Source organism: Protopterus annectens, chromosome 11.part0 (genome assembly GCF_019279795.1).
Source record: "Protopterus annectens isolate FY-2018-M chromosome 11.part0, PAN1.0, whole genome shotgun sequence".
Classification (NCBI taxonomy): domain Eukaryota; kingdom Metazoa; phylum Chordata; order Ceratodontiformes; family Protopteridae; genus Protopterus; species Protopterus annectens.
Genome location: NC_056745.1, coordinates 905623714 through 905641537, shown reverse-complemented (window position 1 = coordinate 905641537; position 17824 = coordinate 905623714). Strand labels below are relative to the sequence as shown.

Genomic DNA, 17824 nt, shown 5'->3' with positions numbered 1-17824 from the left:
ACAGGAGTTGCACTTGGCTAGGCTTGTAAGGGCCCTATGCCATTAGCCTAGTAACCTCCTATGGTCCTATGTATTTAATGTGGAAAGTAATAACACAAACAAGGCAGAAAAGAGGGTAATGCAAAAAATGCACATTTATTAACGGGGGCAGTAATTAATTAAACAGAAGAGAAGGAACCACTACACTTCTACTGAATCATACATTAAGCAGCATATATCTTTTACAGAGATCAGTGGGTGAGCCCATATCCATAGTGGAGAGATACGGAGCCCTTACCGTGACCCAAGTTTCACTAGGGGCTCAAGCAACAGAAAGGTCAGGTAGGGGGCATGAGAAGTAGTGGCTTTTTGCTAGGTCACCCACTCCAGGAGGGAGGGGTTTCTGCTAATACTTTGCTGGTGATGGTGTTAATACCATAACTGTGTGGCAAACTGCAGCTACAATTCCGCATGGGGGGGGGTTAAAGTTAACTGATTCTTCATGCGGTGATGTGCATGACATCAGTAGCTCCATCCAGCTTCATAACACAAAAAAAATCACCTAACATGCAGGACAATGTATGTGAAGTTGCAGACTGCTCCTCTGAGAAACTACCCTTCCTAATATGCCAATGAAGTGGTCCAGCTCCAAGAGGTAGAACAGCAGACACTAAAGAACAAATGAAGCTAAAGAAGCAGTTGTAGACAGCAGTTTATGGTCTGCTAGAATGGAAGCAAAGGCAGTCAAAAAATGGATGGCAGAGCAGAAGAAATGACTGCCAAAGACAGGAGGCATACAAGTAATTCTTAAGGGACTGAAATGGAGACTGGACCAGATAAAGGGATCAACATAACATGAAGCACAAATTCATTTCTACAAACTATCAATTATTTTGCAGAAATATGACCAAATACCACAATCTGTAAGCATATCCGCGGTGGTGGTGCTGCGGTAGCGTTGTCGCCTCACAGTAAGACACTGTGCGGTTCGACTCTCAGCTACAGCATCTTCTGCATGGAGACATGCGTGAATGGGCGTACCTTCGTTGAAGGTTGTGCGTCAGGGCTGGCAACTCGGCATGTAAAAATCAGCTGCCAATCATTAGCAGACCGAGTTCCGCTGTGGCGACCCCTAAATGGGAAAAGCCGAAAGACACAACAACCACAATCTGTAAACATACACTTTCACAAGAAATGTCAAGAGTGGTTACTTTGGTGAAAACATTCCAGTGAGCTGGGGTTAATATCTTAAATGTCACAAATAGCAGCCAAGGTACAAATGGGTAATTTTCCAGATGGTGACAGTTCCTTAGGATCAGCACGTGTACCAGTGAATCTGGAATACATTGGCAGTGTGTCAGCTTTCTAGCCAACAGATGAAGATACACAACAGTTTGCCATAAGAACCAAACCTACTATTACCACAGCATTAAAACAGCAAACACAATCTTGCTGCCTGTTAAGAAAACAATGTTTGAAACTTCTTTTTCTTTTGGCTTTTTCCAGTTAGGGGTCACCACAGCAGATCACCTGTCTGCTCATGATTGGCAGTGGAGTTTTACAGTGTCGAGTTGCTAGCCCGGCGCCCAACCTTCCACAGAAGGCACACACACACACGCACACACTCACACCTAGGGCCAATTTAGAGTGTCCAATCCACCTACAGCATATGTCTTTGGGATGTGGGAGGAAACCGGAGCACCCAGAGGAAACTCACACGACCACAGGGAGGACATGCAGACTCCACACAGAAGGCACCCCAGCCAAGGATCGAACCAGAGAACCTCTTGCTGTGAGGCAGCATCGCTAACCGCTGCACCACCGTGGCCACCCTAAAACAATGTTTGAAACTAAATGCCAATATTCCAGCTATCTCCATAACACTTCAATCAGTATACCTCAGCTGCAGCAAAATCATTAAAATGTGTTTGTAAGACAGCTGCAAAACAGAAGTTTAGCTATAAATTTTACTTCTATTAGCAAAGGAAATAAAATATTGATATTTTGTACTGTTTGTGGTGCCAACAGTACTGGTTCTCCTGACAAGGTTTTCTGAAGCTGAAATAACACAAACATGAATATATTAAGTTAGAGTGAAAGCAGGGCAGAAGTCACAATGTATGTGAAGTTGCAATACAACAGTTTGGCAAGGAAGGGAAGATTTTTCAGGAGTAAGTTTCATTAGCTTGCCCTTAAATGAAAAGAAACAAAAAATGCACAATGGAATTACAGTAAACCAGTTAATGAATGGCACACGTTTGCCTGGAGTGATGCCACTGATCTGTGTCACAAAATCAGCATATTAAACTAGTTTACTATACTTCACAGATACCATATAAATAAAACAGCACAGACAATCAACCACATACAAAGGCAAATATTAATTTCTGAGATAATCTGTGGACTGGTTACATTAAAATCAGTGTTGATCTTGGAATCTATTCTAAGCACAACAGTGAGATTACAAAGATAGTTGGGCAATCCTTTTTACAATAGTCAATCTGCAGAGCGACAGAATTAAATATCTGCCACACAATTAATAACATTATCTAATGAATTATTTAGAAGATTTCATATTTTTTAAATACACAAAACTACACAGTTGTAACATCCAAATAAAGGCATAAAAATCAAATTCTTTATAAAATCATAACCATATATTTGCATGAAGCATTTAACACATTAAATCTTTTATAAAATCATAACCATATATTTGTATGAAGCATTTAACATTATTTTATATACTAGCAAAGCTACAATAAACAACACAAACATTGCTACACAACCCCCCTAAAAGCTGAATACTCACTGTGCAACCTTTCGCAACTCCCTTGACCTCCCAATCCTGCAGTCCACCCAGCTGAGGAGATAAGAAAACAAAACTCAGACAAAAATATTTCTTCACATCTCAACTGGGCTATCACATAAATAACATTGTAAGCAGCACAATGAAAAATGTTTACATTCCCCACAGGGAATGTCTTAATGAAACTACTTATCTTGCCCTCAAATGTATGAGGCTGAAAAGAGCACAAAATTCAGACATTACACTGCTGAACGAATATACTGCTGAGAGAGCAACTGCTCTGAATTTCTACCATGAAAAACAAAATAAAAAGGTTTACCTGACTAGTTGAAGGCTAAAGACCAGTTGTGGCTACCTGAAATGCCTTATCATCAAAAACACCTATAACCCTTAACATTCAAAAGTTACTTTGACTAAGCAAATATTTGATAAAACAACAGAAGGAAATTACTGCGTACTTGCCATGTTAAACACAAACACACACACACACTACACACACACACACACACACACACACACACACACACACACTACATACACACATTTCCAAGCAGGGCTCTTAAATGATTAGGCTGCCTTCTTCCAAACATTTAAGCACAACTGAAAAACACACACAGTACTTACATTTACTCCAAATTATCCTGTGACCTTAAAATGCACTTAACAGTCTTCCCTGAATCTATGTGCATTAGCTTGTTAAAAGTAATGTCAACTGGTACAATTACTTAGCCAGTTCAAATGATACTACAAATCCTCACATTATAAATATTATACCACATTTGCTCCCAGGTACAGCTGAGACTTTTTTCTTTTTTTTGCAAATGAAATAGTATTTCTTCGTTTTAAGCCATGCCATATGTGTGGCGCTACTTCACTGGTCTCAGCCATATACTGTATTCAACTGTTTATAAAATGCACAAATTCATGCACATAAACCACTCAACATTAAGATAACTGATAAGATGGAAAGAAAACAAAAGCAAAACATCTATTAACTCACAGATACAGAGGTAAGGTGTTATCTAAGACACTGCCATCCTGGATTCAGCATCACACTTAGATTTCTAAAATGACACTAAGGAAAGGAAGGTTGAGTATCCTCTGTGCTTTTCCCATTTCAGTTGGACCAGCACAGAAGTTTAATGCTGAATGTAACAGTACAGCTACCAAGCCTGAGCTGAAGCCTGTAAAGATTGTAGTCATCAGTACATGTGCAATTAAATGCACGGGATGTGCTGATGTTACTGCACACTTCTACCTTCAATCGCTAGATAAACAGTTGGTGTTCAGACAATGGGATGGTATAGTGAACTGTACTATTAAGGCACCTTGTCCTACGTGTAAAATTAAAAGCTTGAATGGCTGACAAACCTTTTAACTTAGAATATAAGTGTTCACATAAAGCATACACCAAGTTACCTAAGAAATCATGGTAAAATGGCGTTTTAATACCCTATAAAAAGAAGGCATTGTCACTGGTAAAAGATGGAGCCAATCTGAAGTTTGTAGGTGATTATAGGTCCAAAAGTATGGGTAGTTACAAATATACACAAGGGAAAACATAAATATAAAGAGCTATCTTTTGGCAGTCGTTAAACCAGTAACTTCATGTTACTAAGAAACCATGCTAGGAAGGCCTCATAATGTATTGCTACATCATCAGGTACCAGTCAAAAGAACAGCACACAGCAAGCATGCACTGTTGGTGATGGTGGGCACAGTACTCGCTTTTTAGTGTGCAGAATGACACAAACTGTGCCCTGTCGTGGATGTTGAAGGTAATTTACTTCTATCAGAGTATATAGGATTTACTTATCTATAGTTTACAGTATTTTTTAGCTCTCTCGATGATGGAAAGAAACAGTACATTAAAACATGGAATGTTACACATTTTTTTTCTCTCTCAGTGTTTACATGAGTGTATAGCTTTATACATGCAGGCATGAATATATGTCACCATATACAGTGGTGTCCACAAAGATGCGCAAACACATATACACAACTCACACTGCTTGAGAAATGAAAAAAAGCAGAACACATCTTAACATCAGTGGAATGGATCTATCAGATCAGTACCACACAAGGATCTGATAAGCAAAAGTAGATACAGATGTGTACCTACTGTATTTCAAATCAGCAATAAATATACGAGGGGTTTAGTGACATGTATCCATGGAGATGCAACAAACATAAAAATAGCTTCACAATATATTTACAGAGATACAAAACACAGGATTTATATAACCAACAGAAGGAAAAAACTCACTGTCTTGCACCTTACGGCTGGCGGGATTCTATAACAAGTTTATTAAACTAAGAACTAACCATCAAATTATTCAAATTTCTGTCCTAAACCAAATACACCTAACATCCTTAAAACATGCAATTCACAAATGTCTCACCTGAAGGACTATTCACACAACATAAAGGATGCCAGCATAAACAGCACTGCTGTCTACTGCCCACCACTGCATATGTTTTTATACTGCTATTATATCCTGCACTTAAAAAAAAAAAAATCAGAGTTAATACCCGGAGATGAAGCATTACAGCAATTAAGGTTACCACCTATTCAGAACTGGGACCTTTTCTTTCTTTTTTTTTTTTTTACTGAAACGAGAAACTCCACAGGATATGACAGGGTTTTCAAAAACAAAAGGCTTTTTTTTTTTTTTTTTTTTTTTTTTTTACTGAAATGTGAAACTCCATAGGATGTGACACATTCTCTGCAAAAACAAAGGGCTTTTTCCACATTATTGTCAAAATTAAGGCAGTACTGTAGAAGCTTTGCCATTTCAGCTTACATATGAGCCATGTAGTGGTAGTTTTCTGCAACATTTAGAAAAAAAAACTTGCCACTACAGTTCAAACACAACTTGTCATATTTTGTTTGCATTTTTTTCCCCTCAGACCACAAATGTTAAAATCAGAACTATTCTTTGAACAAAACGGGAAGAGGTGGTAACCCTAACAGCATGGCTAACTGAGCAGCAGCAAACTAGCCCAGCAGACAGAAAGAAAAGATTTTTCCCTACCTGGACTTGTGAGTGCTCCAAGGGCACTAGTAGCAGAGGAAAGAGGATTTGCATTACTGGTTGCTGCAGAGTTCTGGGCTGCGGCTGCAGCAGCTGCAAGAGTTGCCAGATTCTGTAACTGCAAGGCATTCATGCCTATAAAAAGGACATAAAAAAGAAAGATGTATACATTAGCTGACTCCACTGGGAAGCAAACTAGGAATAAGTATAGTAAGTGCCAGAGATCAAGTGTTCTTTTTTATGTTAGATACTAGCAGTTAAGTTCAGTACAATCAAAGGATCACTTGCCTTTACATATTGAGATTACTTTGAAAGAGGATGGAAAATTGGACAGAGGTAATAGAAGTGTAACAGGTTCATATACAAGAAATTATGTCACGAAAGCTAGAGATATTAAATTAAGTAACTAAAGCTTCTGCATGAAGGGAGGTCCTTAAAGGAGAAAATACAGCAATAAAATAGCCCCGTAATAATCCAAATACCTTGTTGTGATAGCAGCAGCAATGGGTTTGAAGTTAATATACCTTTCTACTATTCTTATTAAACAGCAATATTTTTTTTCAGAAAAGTAGTTTAGGCACATTAATGCAAAAAAGATCTCCATTATTATACAAGACATTAACCTAAATTAAGTCCAGCAACATGGCCCTTAACAACTTTGAAAAGCTAGTAAAAGTCTATAAGACCAAAAGTCTCCAAAGTCAACACCACATATTATCTTAATTACTATATCCCATCTGTGTCTAAGAATAATGGTGTTGTCAGATTCATTCAGTGATAACGGTCCCATCATATCTTACTGGAGATTTAAGCTCCCAAATGTCCCCTCAAATCATACTGTGACATCTTACCTCTGCATCTAAAGAATTTGAGTTACACAGCCTACTGACTTGGGTGTTTTTATATTAACTATTAACCCCCAATGAAGCATTATGGTACTATATTTCCCTGTTAACCAAAATTCGAGAGAAACTCTTCAATCAAATCCACAGGTGCCTCAAATCTTCTACCACAATTAGCTACAGAGATTAAATCACTGACAAGACAAAGAGATAAAGCATGGAAAACCTGGAAAGGCAACTGAAGGAATACCGACCTCCAACAAAAATTATTTTTAGTAAAAAGATTTTGAAGAATATACACTACCACTGCAAAAGCTACATACCACAGAAATAGAAAGGAAAGTGCTAAGCCCTCTACTTTCCCAATCACACAACTTCTTGTCTGCAAATGAGTTGGAATACACCTACTAACATAATTACATACATTACTAAACCAATCACAGCCTTCATTCGCAAGTAGAAATCACAACAAAATACTCCTTAGCTGAAATCAACTCCTTTTATTCCACTCATCCCCCCAAAAAAAATAAAGCTAGGAAAGTAAAAATCTGACAGCTAGATAAAAGATCAGGTGCAAGACAAAGTGTACTTCATCAGCTTGTCTTAAAATGGCTGCTAGTAAAACTGACAAACACCCCATAATAACTTGTTGTTAACCACAGGGCACAGAGCATCCCAGCATCAACAGATGATTCTATGCCTGTCACAAAGACCTTCAAGAAACTGATTTATGATCAAATCTTTGACTACATAATTACTGTCTATTATGTGGTGTCCAACATGGCTCCTTTAAAGGATTTGGCACTTTCCATTCTATACAGCCACTCACAAACTCTAACAACATTACCAATAGTAAGATTATTGCTGCTACTGTCTTCACTGCCAGGACCAAACCCCTCTGAGACAGTGGACCAATTCCAATTACTCTTCAAGCTCGCCAAATTCATCTTTGGTATCAACAGTATTACCTGCTTTAAAAACAATTTTTCTAATCATATTTTCCAGGTATGCACCGACTCAACATTACTTAACTCTGCTTCCCTGCATTATGTGGTACCCCAAAGCACATTTAAGTATCTATTTATTGATGATATCACACTAATCTCTCCACTTGTTGGAGTATACTGCCAAAAAAATCAAGCAAGCCATTTTGCAACAGTTAATAAAGATATACAGAATGACTTGCTTTATTTATGTACCAGGACCAAAAATAACTACTGCTTAACTCCCAAACATCAATAGTAATGAACCCCCCCCCCAAGGCTAACAAATACAACCACACTAATTCGAACTTTAAGCAACTCTACCTCAGAAAAAATACCCCAGCCTTACTCCAACCCTCATTGTCACTTCAGGCTATACGCTGAAAAATATGTTCAATAAAACACTATCACAACTAAGACCGTCTTACAAAACATGTTACTTGATCTTCCTAGAAGCATGCAAGCCATGAGTTAGAAAAAACATGCCACTTCATCTTTTCAGCTGAACCCAACACATCAGTGCATACTTGTAAATATATTCAACTGGCTCTGAGTAATCGGCAGAGCAACCCTGTTCCTAAACACTCTCCTACGTAAAAGTCTAAAACACCTTGACACATAGCTGCTTGCACAATTTCTTTACAACATCCACAAAATATGGCAAAAGCAACAACTGAAACAAAGGCAGACTCTGAGGCACAGACAAGTGCAGCCCGGACCCAAGTCATGGGTATCCATGTCAGGTACTAAAAGAGTTACAGGGGGAAGTTAGGGGTGGGACTGTGTGGCCAGAGATCTAGTTGCTCATCCCAAGGAAAAGCAGCTGAGTTAAGTGTTAAATAAGCTATGACACTGAGTAGTTTTCAGATGCATCCCCATTATATTAGCCCCTTAGAAATTAAGGAACACAGGGTCTCTAGGCATGTTCTCATGCAGGCAGGTCAAACGCAGCTGATCTTGCTCACTGCCCGACACCAAGCAGGGATAAAGAAGCAGGGCATCCAAGAAAATTCTAAGACACAACAAATGTTGGCACACTTCTGAATGATTCTTCCCCCACTGGCAGGAAGTTACAGTCATTAACTCAGGAAAAATGGCTCAGACAAGGTAGGCTAGGCTGATGCAAAGTGGAACACTGGCAATCTGTGAATGACTAAATCATCTAGGAGTTTAAAGGGATGAACAATTGTAAGATTTCCTGATTCTGCACAATACAGCAAAGTTCAAGAAAACAACACATGTCGGTACTAAACAAAGACTGCTGTCATGACTGAGTACTCATAACAGAAAATATTTTAATAAGAAATCAAAAGCTGTATAATTTATGACCTAAATAGCAGCTAATGCAGCAACTGAGAATGATGAACCTCACCTTTTTAGCCAGATAAGACCTTACTATTTGATGGCTTCTGTCTTTTTTAAGACCTGTACCACTACAGGCAAATAAAGATAACTGTTAGGGTTGAAATCCAGGACCTTCTCTATCAAAGAAAAGATTATAAAGACAAATATGATGTTGTAAGCTCAAGGGAAAGGGACATCTTTTCTTCCATGTTTAAAGGTAAGGGTATGGGGGATAAAAATGGATATCACAGCTAAATTCTACGTACTGATTTGCTTGATGGATTTCCTAGAAAATGTTATCTGTACATAAAATAACATATTCAGCTTATTATCTTAACCAATTATCTACTCAAGGTGTATGCCACTGTATTCCACTGCTTTTAGCTCTGTGCTGCTTTGTATTCCACTGCTTCTAGCTCAGTGCTGCTTTGTATTCCACTGTTTCTAGCTCTGATCTAACTGCAGTTCTTATAGTTTGAAAGTTCACTAGTCTAAAGTTTTCAGGTGCAGTATCTTCTGCAAGTTAGCTGCTTCTGTTCTACTTCACGTGGTATGCCTTTCTTGACAATGTTCTGCTAATAACCCGAATGTTAACAGACCTCTAGTGACACTAGAGAATGACAGATCATCTGTATATACTCTTTGGCTTTGATGGTTTTCAATTCAACCTAAAAGAAAAAATGTTTACTAGAAGAAGAAAGAATATGGATTTTTCACAGCACTGGATAAAACTAGTCTTTTACTGAAACTTCAGTTTAAATCTCAGTCGCTTCACACAAACTATCCATCAACTTTTAACTAAGATGAAAAGTTTTGTCTATGGATTTACAGCTAGTACTGGGACTTTTAAGAACTTATGAACAGGTCATCATTTGCTGATTCTCATCAAATGTTTAGCTTTGATATTTAATGGTTCAAAACTAATTAATTAACTGTCTTGATATTTACAATATCTAAATCCAATGTTTTATTCATGCTGTTACCCAAATGTTTGATCTGACTGCAATTTAATGTTGGGGTTATTGCTCTCTTATGGTCAAACAATGACTAGCATTTCTTAACTTGTAACTATGTTCATCGACCTGTTAAAAAAACATATTTCCTCAAACTGAAATTGTTAACTTAGCAGTTATGGTTATCTGCTTATAAGGAATTTTGTTCATTGTCATGTACTTTGGATGCTTAAATTACATGGTGTTCTTTAGACAAAATAACAGTTTAATAAAGCTGAACTTGAAGTCCCCTAGATGCAGAGTTGTCTTTTCTGGCAATATTATGCTCATTTTCTTCATATTAATATAAAGCAATCATTCTTTGGATGTCTAAATTCCATAAAGAACAACTATACCCTATATCAAAGTTCATCTTATCAGCTTCTTCATTCTACACCATGTGAGAGACGAATTAAATGTTATGACACTTTTTTTTAGGAATTTGTCTCCCTTATTCTAACTTCACTTCACCCGACACATCTGAGTTTCTTGCTAAGGGAAAACACACACAGCATGATATAGTCCCTTTTGTGACTTATACTCACTGGGGTCATAAAATTATGCATGCTCTAAGAATTTACAACTTCATTATTTCCCCTCCCAGGGACATAAACCTAAGTTTCTGCATAGTTATGAATGTTTTGTATACCACCAAAACAATGTATAATTTAAACATCTAGCTCTAGCAAAGTATAGAAAGAGGGGCATGTCAAACATTATTATACTAGTCAGTTTTAAAAAGGAACACAAAACATTTTTAAATAATGCTCAGTATGGAAATATGACATAAAAATTAAAGAATTCATCATGCTAAATGACTGCTACTGTGCAAAGATATTTATGCAAGTGCCAAGCATGCATTTCAAATTGTGTATTTTACTGAGCGCACTTCTAGGGATATTTCTCATTTATAATTGACTAAATATTTGAGGTTTCCAAGGCAAGAAATGCGATGCTCTGACTGACTTGAGAGAAGTTAGGTGAAGAAGGAATGCTGGGACAGTACCTGAAACTCAAAATCAATTATTATGTTATCTCATCTGTTTGCTCTCACCTCACAAAGTACTTTAACAAACTTGTAATAGGTGTGTAGGAAAACAAATCTGTAAAAGACATAGAAAATCAGCTGCTGACATTCCTACTGAGAATTCTCAGACTTTGCTGCATTTCTTACTACTTCCATTCAGAGTGAATGGTAGTGTGATCTGACACTACAGACGACAACATTATAAGCTCATCTGCTGTATTTTTCATTGTATTATGGACAGCTAGTAGCTTTCCAAGAAAACAAGATCAGGTCAGAAATATCTGCCTCAAAGAGAACATCCGGGTTTTAAAACAAAAACCAATTTGCGCTAAGAATAAGTAGTTATTGAGCTGTTGGCAGGTTTGCACTGTGCATAACTTAAAGACAAAATAAAAAAAACATGTTTTTTTTTTCAGTTTCTGCCCATAGTGGTAATTTAAATTTTACACAGTCCGGAACACCTGTAGTAATGCAGCAAAAAAAAAAATAAATAAATAAAAATATTCATTTCACCAGATTGTGTAGACAGACCTACCACAAGAGCTCATTTACTATGACTTGAATAATTAGAATACCCTGTTTAGGTGAGTAAAAGTCACAGAGGTTCATAGGTGTATAAAAGGCTAACAAAACAAAATAAGACTAAGACTTATCTCCATCTGATGAATATTTTTGGCACCAGAAACCGCCTTAAATTTGAACATGTGCCCTGTTTGTGGAACTGCACCTGTTATAATGCCATTCTATCTAAAACTGCAAAAGCTCGATCAAAAGCTACATGCATGCAAATATAGTGGAAGGATTTGAGGTACTTGTGTGGAAAAGGCTTCATAAATAAATTCTACTGTGCAACCTTGGGAAAGTATCTGCAGTATCCTATTGGGCATATTCTTCTTCAAAACACCAATGCAGTCTATACAGTTGTCCTCTATAATGCGGCTACATGACTGCTTTGTGCAAAAATGCTGCAAGAGTCACAGACCTGCAATGGCAGGGAAGAGCAGAAACTTCTTCCTGATCTATTCTGTAATGTTCTGTTTTATCTGGTCTCTGTTGCTGACCTGTTTCTTTTTTGATTAAAAAGGGTCTATTGCATCCATGGGACCCCCCCCCCCCAATCATCTTCGGTAGTCTTCCCCTGCAAAATGTCATTATTTACAGAGAGATTTAATACTTCAACTTTTATACTGTCGAGAAATGGTAGAGTTCTGAAACATAATCATGCATAGAGTGGCTGCAGACCTCTCAAGAGAAGCGACAGTATCACTGGCACAAAGTCAAACAAAAAACTAACATGTCTGCAATGGATAACAAAGACGATCTTTACTGCTTGAATTAGCAAATACACTGTGTCCCTGACTTCTAAAACTAAGCTGTGGTACCATGCCATATACCATATAAGACAGTCTGCATTCATAACAGTTATGATGGAAGAGGTTCTTTAAGTGGAAGTGGTGACACAAGCAGTAGCTGTCCTAAAGCTCATTCATGTATAGAAGAGTCAGCTTTTAATTACTGCATATCTCTATGTCATGAATGGGTCTATGCAAACTAACTGCCTTTTTAGGTCAGGTGATTATGTACGACAATCTCTACTAGAAGCCTTAGCCAGATTCTGAAATGATTTGAGAAGAAACAGACCAAAGTTAAGCTTAGCTTAAAGAAAACTTTTTTTTTTCCCCCGAGCAAAAATTATTTCAGAACCTCACCTATGAAATTCCCTTATTAAACTTATGATTTCTCCAAAAGAAACATCCTCAGTTGGAAAACTTCATCACCCCTAAGCCATTTCCACCTCATTTTATGGTTGGCTGGTGTACAACCCCCAGTCACTTTCACTTTAGCAATTTAGACAAATAACAAGATAATTAAGAGTGTGTACCAGGGACCAGTATATTCTTTCTATCCTTTTATACAGTGATACACAATGCTGTTATGGCAAGGATCATGTTGCTGTGCATGCCCTCCAACAATACCTATCACCATCTCTCCCATTTTCAAACGACCACAGGATACAGGTAAATCCATTCAACCTCCACTGGTGGGGTTTGAAACTTTCACCCTCCTATCCTGTGTTGGGGAAAAATTCATCCTGCTTCCCCATCTGCCATCCAACAGCTCTCCAAGTTTACTACCAAGCTTGGGTTACCAGCAGTGTAGAATGAAACCCTGCTCCTCCTAAACCAATGGGTTTGACTGGCCTCTTACTTTGTTTAGCTTAAGTATCAGACAGAATGTACCCGGATAATTAGCTACCTCTCAATTGTCCACACTTTTGCATCATGTTTTTGGTCAGTTCTACATAAAATGTGTGGTTTTCTGGCAAATCATTGAGGACTGAAGTCACTGCATAATGACATCTAGGATTCAGACTTCACATCCTTTAGAAAATGCATGCTAATGTGTGTCGTATGCAAAGTCATGAAAAGAATTATCAAAGAAATTATGAATGATGACACAGGAAGCCGCCAAACACTGGACTCAACACAATTTGGTTTTGTCAAGAGCAGGTCATGCTTACTCAACCTGGTGGACTTCTTTGAGAAGGTCACCAAAGCAATGGATGAGGGCAAAACAGTTCACACTGCCTACCATGACCTAGCCAAAGCATCTGGCACAATATCCCATTCAGGCACTGTTGACAAACTCAAGAGGTTGGTAAGAAACCCTTTTGTCACCCAGTGGATAGCCACAAACAGGACCCAGAAAGTTAGAACCAGGGTTCCACATCTACAAACAGGCCATTCGTAAGTGGAGTGCCCCAGGAATTGGTCCTGGGACCTCTTCTTTTTGGCATTTACTTCTCTGAACTCAAGGCCAATATCAAGGGCCTCTGGCTAACTAAATTTGCTGACGATTGCAAATCAGTAGTAGTCACAGAATCCCCACAAATGCAAATGTTCTCCAGGATGGCTGACACAGACAAATAACTTGTGTCAGAGCCATGGACTAAAACTAAATGCCAAGAAATGCATAATAGTATCCTTCAGGAAGTCATTCACCGCTGGTAACTATCATATTGACATACATCCCTAAAAGTTGACACAGTAGTCAGGTACTTGGGGACACACACACACACAGACAGTAATCTATCCTTTGACCATCATTTGTCTACAAAAGTAAGGAAATCATTCTGTTTGTGCAACTTCTAAACAAAGGTATGGCACCTAGGTCCAAAGAGTACTGTATTCAGTATTCATTAGACCTATCATTGAGTATAATGCCCGCTTTGGTATGTACTTAACCAGGCACATCCAACAACTGGAACATCCAGAGAGGTTCCTCACTAAAAGAATAAAGGGTATTAAGTAACATGCCATATGTAGACCACCTCAAGGCTCTATCCCTGCATTCTGTCTCCTACAGGTTACTGAGGGGAAGTCTATGCCAGCATACAAGGCATTGTCAAATTCAACCCTGATTGACCTCCTGCACATCCGAAAAACAAACAGCGCCAGAATTACCCATTCTAAAGACTTAAATCTTGCCTGTGATATAAACAGGACCTGCTGGACAGACACGTATGTATACCAGAGACTACCTCATCTCTTTAATAGGCTCCCCATCTATATGAAGCAGAGTCCCTCCCTAACCCAATTCAAGTGCAACTTGGATAATTGGATGGGGAACAGGAAACGCATCCCTAATTTGGCGCCTATGTCTCTAATGGGCACAGGCTGCCTTGTAAATGGTTCCTCTCCCAGGGCTCTGCTTGTAAACATTTCATCTCCTAAGCCCCTGCTTACACTTAAGGGTACCAGAAATTGTTAGAGATTTGGATGCATAGCTAGGCTTCAAAAGGTCTTTGCAGTCATTAGCTTAGTACACACCTATGAACCTAATGCAAAACCTGCTTGTTATTCTACAAAGTTTTCGACTTTATACGAGGTCGGCCAACCCACTGGCATAGGAGGAGCTGGGTGGTGACCCAACATAGTGAAAAAGTCTCAAAGCAAACTTAAGGTGTTACACCTCAATGCTAGAAACCTGTACAAAATACTCCACAACCTAAAAGCCCTCCTCACTCTGAAGAATGTAGACATCAGTGCTCTGACTTAGACATGGTTTAAAATCATGGAAAGTAATCTTGCAGTTCAGGGCTACAGTGCTCTCCACACATTTAGACCAACAAAAGCATAGGCTTGGGCCAAAGGTGAAGGTGTCTCAATCTATTTAAACAAACAAACCTCTAAGTTGGTTAAGCAGGATGAGACCATGGAGCTCATCAATGTGCAAGTCAGCAGAGATAAGGTCATTCACCACGTCATGGCTAGCTACAGATCACCATGTATGCCCCTAGAGTCTCACGACACTTTATTAAACCTACGGGTGACTTTAACTACCCCTCTACAGACTAGGAAACTTACACTGCCTTTGAGAGGGTCACAAAGGCAACAGATGAGGATAAAACAGTGTAAAGTGTGTACCATGGCAAGGACAGTGCATTTGAAACAATACCTCACTCGTGTAGTGTTTAAAAAGCTCTCTGAGCTAGGCATAAATCCCTACATAACTCAATGGATTGTCAGCAGGCTCACAGACAGGACCCAAGAAGTCAGGATAAGTGAGACCACCTACACCAAGAAAACTGTCACAAATGGAGTACCACAGGGCTCTGTGCTGGGCATGCTCCTGTTTGGCATCTACTTCTCAGAAGTCAAGGTTAACATTCAAGGCCTCACCAGGTTGGTTGAAGACTGTAAACTGGAAACTATTATAGATTTCCCCCAAGACACCAACATCTTGCAAGAGGATTTAACACAGACAAATGACTGGTGCCAAAGCCATCGCCTAAAACTCAATGCCAAAAATGCATTAAAATGCCCTTTGGGAAAATGTTACTCCACTGATAAAACACCCTCAAAAGTCAGCCCAGTAGTAAGGTATCTGGAAACATATGTAGACACCAATCTGGCCTTTGACCAACATGTAGCTAAGATGATAAGAAAATCATTCATGTTGCCAATCTTATAGGAAAAGGTATGGCATCCAGGTCCAAGGAAGTTATAGTATAACTCTATGTGGCCCTTATAAAACATATCATAGAGAACAATGTTCCCTTTAGCATATACCTAACCAGACACTTGCAACAGTTAGAACACCCACACATGTTTCTCACCAGGAAAAGTCAGGGCATGAATACCCCCATCCTACAATTATCGTCTAAAGACTCTGTTTTTTATTCAGTCTCCTACAGGCTGCTGACAGGGATCTTTGCTGGCTGACGGGGCTTTTTCATACCCAGCCCTGATGGATCTGCTGCAAAATAAACAATGCTTGCTTGTCTCTCCTCAGAATTTCTCCTTGTTCCGTAACCATATGACATAGCTGCAGCAAGGCTTTACCTTCTGAGAATTTAAAGAATATGTCTGGGATAACCAAAGATGGAGATAAGGGAATGGGAGAAGGGGGATAAACTGGAAGCTTTTGGTGATCAAGTGGGGAATGGGAAAGGGGGTACAATCAAGGGTTCTTCTGAAACACACCACCTCTTATCAACAACAACAAAGAAACATCAACAGAACCTTTTCCTCATAATGCATGTGTGCATATACACAAAATACATTCTTCATACATATACATATATATATATATATATATATATATATATATAAAATATATAATATATATATATATATATATATATATCTATACACACATATATATATATATATATATATATATATATATATATATGCACACACACACACATATATATATATATATTATATATATATATATATATATATATATATATATATATATGCACACACACATATATCTAGATATTTATAGCTATATATCTACATCTATACATATATATAAAAAACGCACACACAAACAAGTTCCTCATATGTGCCAACTGAAAAGGAGAAGCATCGATGAATGCTGAACCAGCAAGAAGAATTCAATATCACATGTGACGATGTTTCTATACTAGTCACAAACCAAACTATGTTGAAAGAATTTTAAGTCTATTGTTAGGCTACGTCAGAGAACCCAGAATATGGTACGACTGACAAAGAGCAGAAGTGTAGTGTATATTGCCTCTGACATCCATCCCAAAGATGTCCTGCAGTTCATATAAAGAGTTAAAAATAACAAAGTGAGCCACCATTTTACAAATGCGATTTTCTATATAGAAATACATAAACAATTCTTATGCGCCAAGATAGATCTTTTATGCACATGCTGTACACTATTACAAGTGTGAGAATGCTTACAGCCATGCTGATCACTGGTACTTTTTATGGGTTAAAAGTAATTAACTATCCACAGATTTTGCATTGTGTGCACTATCAAGGCAGTATAGGAGAAAGAATTCTGACCAGTTCTCAATAAATATTTGTCACAACATGTAAATGTATGGGAGTTTTCAAAATAAAATGTATGGCAGTTTGGAAAGTGGTGACAATGAGTAAAGATTCTGATTTAGAGTCACTAAGCAATTTAGTGACTCAACAGGAAAGTGATTACTGTCTAGTTATACTATAAGAATGAAGCTGGTAGTACTACTTTTAGTGCAAAAGGAAGTCAGAAAATATGATCAGTTTACATGGTCATACAATAACATTACCCCACCCCCGGCAATCGCATCTGAGGCCAGTCTGCTTTACAAAATTGTGATGTGAATGTGCTAATAGGCCTTATGAGAATGTTCTATAACCACCCATCTGTCACTTTTTAACTGTCACTGATTGGCAAGCACTTGTAACAACTGACATCTGTTCCTGCTTATTGATATGCAGATTTATGGTAATTGCAATGAACAATAAGTTGTGAAATTACCTAAGGTAAGCAGTAAATTAATTTTTT

General features: G+C 38.2%; 1 protein-coding gene across 9 annotated transcripts in view; it reads right to left on the bottom strand.

Moving 5' to 3' along the window:
* CELF2 (CUGBP Elav-like family member 2) overlaps nucleotides 1-17824 on the bottom strand; it is a 1986852-nt gene that overhangs the window by 279444 nt on the left and 1689584 nt on the right. For 8 of the 9 annotated variants that reach the window (XM_044088293.1, XM_044088297.1, XM_044088292.1 and 5 more), the window contains exons 9-10: nucleotides 5821-5955; nucleotides 2789-2839 (exon numbers count right to left, since the gene is read on the bottom strand). In XM_044088293.1, the coding sequence (XP_043944228.1) occupies nucleotides 2789-2839; nucleotides 5821-5955 (186 nt within the window). The remainder of the gene's footprint in view (nucleotides 1-2788; nucleotides 2840-5820; nucleotides 5956-17824) is intronic. The other variant, XM_044088301.1, reaches the window with a different exon arrangement.